Source organism: Gracilinanus agilis, chromosome 4 (genome assembly GCF_016433145.1).
Source record: "Gracilinanus agilis isolate LMUSP501 chromosome 4, AgileGrace, whole genome shotgun sequence".
Classification (NCBI taxonomy): Eukaryota; Metazoa; Chordata; class Mammalia; order Didelphimorphia; family Didelphidae; genus Gracilinanus; species Gracilinanus agilis.
This window is the reverse complement of record NC_058133.1, coordinates 187,469,073-187,476,460: the sequence shown is the minus strand read 5'-3', so window position 1 is coordinate 187,476,460 and position 7,388 is coordinate 187,469,073. Positions and strand designations below refer to the sequence as shown.

The window sequence follows — 7,388 nt, the reverse complement described above, 5'->3', positions numbered from 1 at the left end:
AGGAAGGAAAGGAAGGAAGGAAGGAAGGAAGGAAGAAAGGAAGAAAAGGAGAAAGAAAAGGAGAAAGAAAGGAAAGAAAGAAAAAGAAAGGAAGGAGAGAAAGGAAGGAAAGAGAGGAAGAAAGAAGTAAGAAGGGGAGGAAGGAAGGAGGGAGGGAGACAGAGGAGAGAGAGAGAAAGAAAGGAAGGAAGGAAGAAAAGGAAAGAAAGAAAAAAGAAGGGAAGGAAGGAAGAAAGGAAGGAATTAAAGGAAAGGAAGGGAGAAAAGGAAAGAAAAGAAGGAAGGAAGAGAGAGAGCCAGAAAAGGAAATGATGTGCCCCAAATCTCACAAATAGTAAGGCTGGGATCTGAACCCAAATCTTATGGTCTTTCCAGGACACCACTCTTTTGAGAGTGAACTCATTATTTGCATGGACCAGATCTTTGGGGGAAATGGGAAATTGTTGTAACACCCCAGGGGATAATAGCCAGGGATATTTGTGCCTGTATCAGACCCCTATATGTGTAGATGCATGTACCCCAATGCCTTTGGTGGCTCTAAGAGAGAAGGAGGTTATCCCAAGAAGTTCCTGGAGATGGATGATAGCTATGGAGGAGGGCAAGGACAGACTCTGGGATTGAAGGAGAACTCAGAAGTTGAGGCCTTGCCAAACCCTGCCAGCCTTTTAGATGTAGAGAAAATAATAAGAGCATAACTAGGATCTCTGTGGTATTGTCCCCCTCATCTCCCTCTCCCCATTCCTCCCCCTCTCCATACTGCTGCCTCTGTCTGTAGAGAAAAGGGAGAAAAAAATCATCTTTCTTTTCCTTTTCTTTATTGCCTTCTCTCTTTTTTTGGTCTCATCTTTCATGACTGTGTCGAAAGCCCTCCTCCCTGACACAGGGTGGCAGGGGGCGGTCTAAGAATCTGCAGGGATCTTCTTTCATGTGGTTTCCTTATGCTTTGCTATTCAGGTTCTGTCAATGTTTGCCCTCGGTCCTTTTGTATGTGTGATGACCCTTCAAATTCATGCTCTGATGCTCCGTGTGTGTGTGTGTGTGTGTGTGTGTGTGTGTGTGTGTGTGTGTGTGTGTGTGTGTGTTGGGGTCAGGAAAGTCTGAGGGATGTCAGTTTGTTGCAGGTGGGAGGAGAGACAAGGGAGGGTTTGGTTTTGTTTTGTTTTTGTTTTTGTTTTTGTTTTTTTTTTGGTGTGTTTTGTTAAAAAAAGAAAAAAAAAAGATTTTCTTTTTTCTTCCATTTTTTTGTCCTGGTTTCTTATGCTTGATCATCTCTCTCCTTGTTTAGATCCCTCTAGCTGAGATGGAGGCTCTGTCTCTGACGTCAGATATTCTGTCTGAACAGTCCTGCTCCTTAGCTCTGACGGATGATTCTTTGCCTGACGACACTCACACACTTTTACTTAATGCCCTGGAAAGAAATGTACATACATAGACCCACTCACTCTCTCCCCAGCTCTGTGCAGGGCTCTGAATACTGGCACTGGGGCTTTTCCTCCCCTGCCCCCCATCACCATCCCCCTCCTCTCAAAGCTTCCAATTCTCACTCTTCACCCCAGATACATTAATTCAGTTACAGCTCTTGTTTTTTGCCAAATTAACATCTCTCGCCAGCTCTCCTTCCAAAAAGAGAGAGAGAAAGAGAGAGGTTGAATGTGTGTGACCTTGTCAATAAGGATTACAGGGGAAGGGGGCAGGCATCAAAGTAATAGCCTGGGTACCTTCCACACCCCTCTCCTCTCCTCCAAATTGGTCTTGCCACGCTGTGGAACCAGGCAGCTGATGAAAGAAACTGGGTGTTCTGGAGACCCAAGACCTCTGCCCTGGGGGCCCAGACTCAGCCCCCTGTATTTAGAGCCCTGCCCAAGCTGTGCCTTCATTCCACTTTCCTTTCTTCTCCATGCCTCCACTCCACCCTTCTCAACATTAGACATTCACCACTGTGTAGTGGGGCGGTGCTTTCTCCTCTGCTGTGACCAACATGATTTCTTTCCCCACATTTGGAAGGGGACCATTCTTGTCTTCTCTGTGACTATCCATGTGTCTTGCCTTCCACCCTAATTTCTGAGGGCCTTTCTTTATGTTGCTGGCAAATTCTCCAATCTCCCTTGCCTCTCTAGCCTTCTGTGACTCAGAACCTACTTCCCCTCTTTCCTATCCCAAGAGTCCCCCTGAATCAGGTTTCCCATGGTCATGGTGCAGAAGAAAGAAGAGGCCTCAGCAGGCCCTTGGGACTCACTTGCTGGGGGAGGGAGGTGAGGTGAAGCTAGTTCCCAAAGAAACCTTCCTTTTTCCAGTGAGGCCCAGCTGCACCAGCAGAAATGCACTGGAGCAGGCCCCACAGCCACTGGGAATGTTGCCACTGGTTGGATGTCCCAAGGGGATGGAGGGAGATTGACTTTGGTAAAGCCCAAGGCTGGGGGAGTGGGAGCTAAGGATACAGTCCCATCCCAGGCTCAGACATCCTCAATCCAAGCCCTGAGTCATGTTCTTATTAGACTGCTGACCTGGGAGTGAGGAGAACAAAACTGGGCACCAAAGATGGGCAGAGTTATGCTTCTTGATCCTGGGAAGCCAGCTTCCACCCTGTCTTCCCTCTGAAGTTGATGACTGATCTAGTGCTGGAATTAAAACTAAAATACTTTCTCTTTGCCTGGCCTCCCCTTTTCCTACTCCCAACTCTCCTGCCACCTGTCCCCTATTGCTAAAACCCTGAGACCACAAAATTGGTGAGAAAGGAGCTGGGGGACTTCTTTGCCATGGCTCAGTGCCCTCTCATTCACAGGAGGCACTGATTTTCCTGAAATTAGGCCACATACTGTACCTCCGCCAGGAGATAGAGGTGGCAGTGGATGGCAAGGTAGGGGCAGGAAATGCAAGTGCCACGAAACCTTGAAAGGAAGCAATTTAAAATCATTCCAACCCTAGGATGGCAATTTCAAGGAATGTTCAAGGAAACTCCATCTAGTATCTTCATTTAGAAAGGCCCATCCCTAGAAACATTTGGGATTCTGATCCTATAAGCCTGTGTGGCCCCCTTTTATAATCTACAGATGGCAATATATGAACCTCCCTAAAATAAATAGCCTCCACCATTCTCACACACACACACACACACACACACACACTCATTCACCCTGATTTATACATCCCTTCACCATGTGGTGCTATGGATTAAAATGTATTGTGAATGATATAAAACTATATCAAATGGGGGGCAAAGTTTCCTCCCTCCCCTGCCTTCTCTCTGAAAGCTCATTTGTCTCACTTTTGTGTCTCTGTGTCCCTTGTTGTTCCTTTTCCCCAATCCCTGACAGTCTGCATGCCCATCGTTCCTACCTGCTGGGGTGGGGATCTGGTTTCCAGCTACCTAACTGTACTTCAGTAGCCAAAACCCTGTATCCCCTCTTCCTCCCTCTCCTCCCATTTTCTTTTTCAGACTGTGACCCTTCCCCACCCTGAAGGGGCTCTGGGTCCTGGACTCTCTGCCCTCCAACCGAGTCTGCTAACTGTCCGGAAGTCAGGGGTCAGCAGGACCCACTCCCTGCCCAATGACAGCTACATGTTCCGAGAGGGGGGCTCCCCAGGGCAAAGGATCTGGATGTTCCCCAAATCTCAATCAGGTAGGAGCTCTAGGAGGATCAAATGGCCTTCCCTAAGAAATCAATGAAAGCCATCACGAGTTCACATTTCAATCTTGTGCTGGACACCCCAGAAGGTTCTAGCCTTTGGGGAAAGAAAGATTGGCCATCGGAGAATTTCTGATTTAATGGGAGGGCCAGTACTGGAAGAGGGGAAGCTGGCCAGGATTCTAAAGAAGGTTCTGGTTTGGTAGATGGGGGGTTGAGGGTAGGGTAGGGAGGGTGTTTCACAGTTCAGGAAAATGGCAGGAACAGGGATGGAGATGGAGACAGAGAAGAGACAGTGATGGGGGCGAGGGTGGGTGAGGAATCCAAGGAAAGTAGATTTCAGGGCAGACCTTACCGACGACTCTGACCTTTATAACAACTCCACAGCAGGCTCAACTACTTCCGTCCACTCCCAGCCAGTAGATGCCCGAGCCCTCCTACAACTTCCCAAAGATGGGTCCCACCAGCTCCAGCCTCATGACCTCTCTAACTGGGGCATGATCCCCAAACTTCCACCGCCAGGGTGCTCCCCTTCTGTACAGAGGCAGCTTCGGCGACAGGTGAGGGGAGGACTCGATTTTTCCTCTGTCAGATGGGAGAATGGAAAGGTTTGGGTAGGAGGTGTGCGTGAACATTGGGGGTCTGGGCACCATACAGGGACAGGTCTAGAAATGATGAGATATCTCAGTTGGGAGGAACCTTGGCAATCATCTAGTTGGACTCTCATTTTATGGATGAAGAAACCGAGGCAGAGAGCAATGCCTTGTACTAAGTACCGTAGGCAGGATTTGACCTCAAGCTTCCTTGATTCCACATGTATCATAGGTATGTTTTTGAAAGTGTGATTGTTAACTTGGGCAAGTGACTAAACTTGAGCCTCAGTTTCCTTGTCCATAAAATGAAAGGACTGGGCTAGCTGGCTTATGATAAAAAATAAAATTTCATTTGACAGTGCTTGAGCATGCATGTACCCATATGGGAGCACATAGGGAGTCTGCATCTGGTTGTTGTTGTTTTAAAACTTTACCTTCCATCTTAGAATCAATTCTGAGTATTAGTTCTAAGGCAGAAGAGTGGTCAGGGCTGGTCTCTGTGGTCCCTTCCAGCTCCATAATCCAATAATAATATTAATAAGGTTTTATGGTCATATAATTCCTATTCCTACTGCAGATATAATAATAATATTGTTGTTGTTATTGTTCATTTATTTTCGATAAAAAGCTTCATGACCCCATTTGGGAGTTCTTGGCAAAAACATTGGAGCAGTTTGCCATTTCCTTCTCCAGCTCATTTTACAGATGAGGAAACTGAGGCAAACAGGATGGAGTGATTTGCCCAGTCACACAACTAGTGTCTGAGACCGGATTTAAACTCAGGTCTTCCTGACTCCAGGTTGGCACTTCTCCATTGCACCACCTAGCTGCCCCAATAATAATCATAACTCACATTTAAATCATTCTTTGAGGTTGATAAAGCATTTTACCTTTATTATCTTATTTGATATCAAAAGATCCTTGTGAAGAAGGTGTATTGTTATTATTATTTTTTTAAACCCCTACCTTCCATCTTAGAAATCAATACTAAGTATTGGTTCTAAGGCAGAAGAGCAGTGAAGGCTAGGCAATGAAGGTTAAGTGACTTGCTCAGAGTCACACAGCTGGGAAGTGTCTGAGGCCAGATTTGAAAGGCCTAGCTCTGCATCCACTCAACCACCTAGCTGCCCCCTGTGGGTGCTATTATTAATCCCATTTTACAGATAAAGAAACTGAGTCTGAGAGACATTGAGTGACTGCCCAAGGTTACAAAACTAGTTAGCATCTGAGACAGGATTTGTTTGAGACTCCAAAGTCATCACTCCATCCAGTGTACCCCCTAGAGAGGAGGCACAAGCTTTTGAAACCTCCAGAAACTTCTTCCTGGGCATTTTACAATTCTAGTTCTAGAATTCTAGGGCTAGAAGTCAGGACCAGAGTCTAGATCAGCCCCATCCCTACTTCCCACTGGGTTCTCTGCATTGTAAAATCTGCTGTCCAGCATTCAGGCCCTTATTGGGACTGCTGTTACCGATCTCTATGTTTGGGAAGTTAATCAAACTTAAGAATGGTTCAACTTCTTAAAATTGGAATTTATCCAATATATAGCTATATTTATTCCAATATATATTCCAGTGTACTCTTGGAAAGAGAAGGGACTGTGCTCAGCTAAAGGCCTTGCTCTTGCTTCCTTCCCCTTCTCAGATATGTCTCCTAGGCTGACCCCATTTTCTTCCCTTGTGCCTTCTCTCTTCTTCTTCTCCCTCACCAAATCCAGGCAGCAATAAGGACTGACTCTCTGGATATGCAGGGTTTGGGCAGCAGGGAGGATGTTGTGACTGAGGTGAGTGTGCCCCCTAACATGCCTCCCCAAGACACTCCGGGCTGGGGCCGTTCCAGCATCAGGGTCCAGCAACGTCCTAGGAACCAGTGCAAGAAATCCAAGCCCATGCCAGCAGCCCCCTGCCCAGGCAGAGACCTCCCCCAGGACAGAGGCCACCCAGGCCTCGAGGCACCAGAGACCATCAGCTTCCTGGAGCTGCATGCTCAGCCAAGCTGGGGCTCAGGCTCCAGGACCCAGCATCCCCCGACTCCAAAGGGGGGAGAACATCTGAGGGACCTGAAGAAATGTTACAGTGCGGAGACCCAGGGCCGCCCTCACCGGCCAGCCTTGTGGCCCGATGAACAGAGGAGACACTCCATCGCGGTCAGCTCCCTGGACAGCTGTTCCCAAGCTTGCCCGGCCCCCAGTGCCTTGAGCCTTGGGGACCAGGAGTTGAACAGGCCAGGGATAGAGCCCAAAAGCTGGCCCAAGAAAAAACTGAGCCCTCCTTGCATCTCCATAGAACCACCTGAGAGCCAGGGTCCCCGGCCCTTGCCCAACCCAGGCGTCTGCCTCCGGCGCAGGGCTCCGTCCAGTGACTCCAAGGACCCTTTGGCCCCTGACAGCATGGCCATCTCCTCGCCCTCCCCAAAGAAAGACTTGCTGATGCTCTCTAGTTTCTCCTCTGATCAGTTAGATCTGGAACCCTGAATTACCTTCCCCTTCCTCGCCGGGCTCCACCGGGTGCCAAGTCTCTCCTTCTGAGCTATATCCTTGAAAAAGTTCAGTATAAACCAAGGAGGAAACCACTCCTATCATCCTAACAGGCATTGGGTAAACGAACAAATACAACTTCCAAAGACAGTTTCAATGCAGCCGTTTGGGGTCTTTACGGTGGCTGAGGGGCACCACACAGAGTGAGGGGCCGGGCCAGGAAGTTCTTCCAGGTGCCCAGGAGCTATTGGGAGAAAGCAATACGTCTGTGCAGAATCTCTATGTATATTCTATTTTATTAAATTAATTGAATCTAGTATTTGCGGGATGTACGACATTTTGTGACTTAAGAGATTTTGGTTTTCCTCTTCTTTTTATGTCTCCTAATATTTCCGAGAAGGCATCTGTCTCTTGGCTATTTTAACTTAGAATAACCAGACTAGTGATAGTCCCTCTTCTTACAAAGCACAAGCTGTGACCTTGAGTGCATTAAGTCCCCAACTGTGTCCCACCTTCGGCAGAGAGAGAAAAAGAGAGAGAGAGACATTCAGAAACAAAGACAGACAGAATCATTTGGGCAATTGTAATGTAACTAACTTATTTTCTTAATCTCGTCATCATTTTTGAAAGGAAGAGAAAAAGAAGTCATTTGGAGATTTTACAAATGCAATGGAAACCTTATATATATATACA

The 7,388-nt window shown here is 47.4% G+C and overlaps 1 protein-coding gene across 28 annotated transcripts in view; it reads left to right on the top strand.

The window, feature by feature from the left end:
- Window positions 1-6,692, top strand: part of CACNA1G (calcium voltage-gated channel subunit alpha1 G) — a 93,611-nt gene extending 86,919 nt beyond the window's left edge. For 21 of the 28 annotated variants that reach the window (XM_044674024.1, XM_044674018.1, XM_044674013.1 and 18 more), the window contains 3 exons: window positions 3,499-3,620; window positions 4,017-4,186; window positions 5,937-6,692. In XM_044674024.1, the coding sequence (XP_044529959.1) occupies window positions 3,499-3,620; window positions 4,017-4,186; window positions 5,937-6,692 (1,048 nt within the window). Of the gene's footprint in view, window positions 1-1,285; window positions 1,421-3,436; window positions 3,621-4,016; window positions 4,187-5,936 lie in introns of all 28 variants that reach the window. The other 7 variants (XM_044674002.1, XM_044674000.1, XM_044673997.1 and 4 more) reach the window with 2 other exon arrangements.
- Window positions 6,693-7,388: the final 696 nt, after the last annotated feature.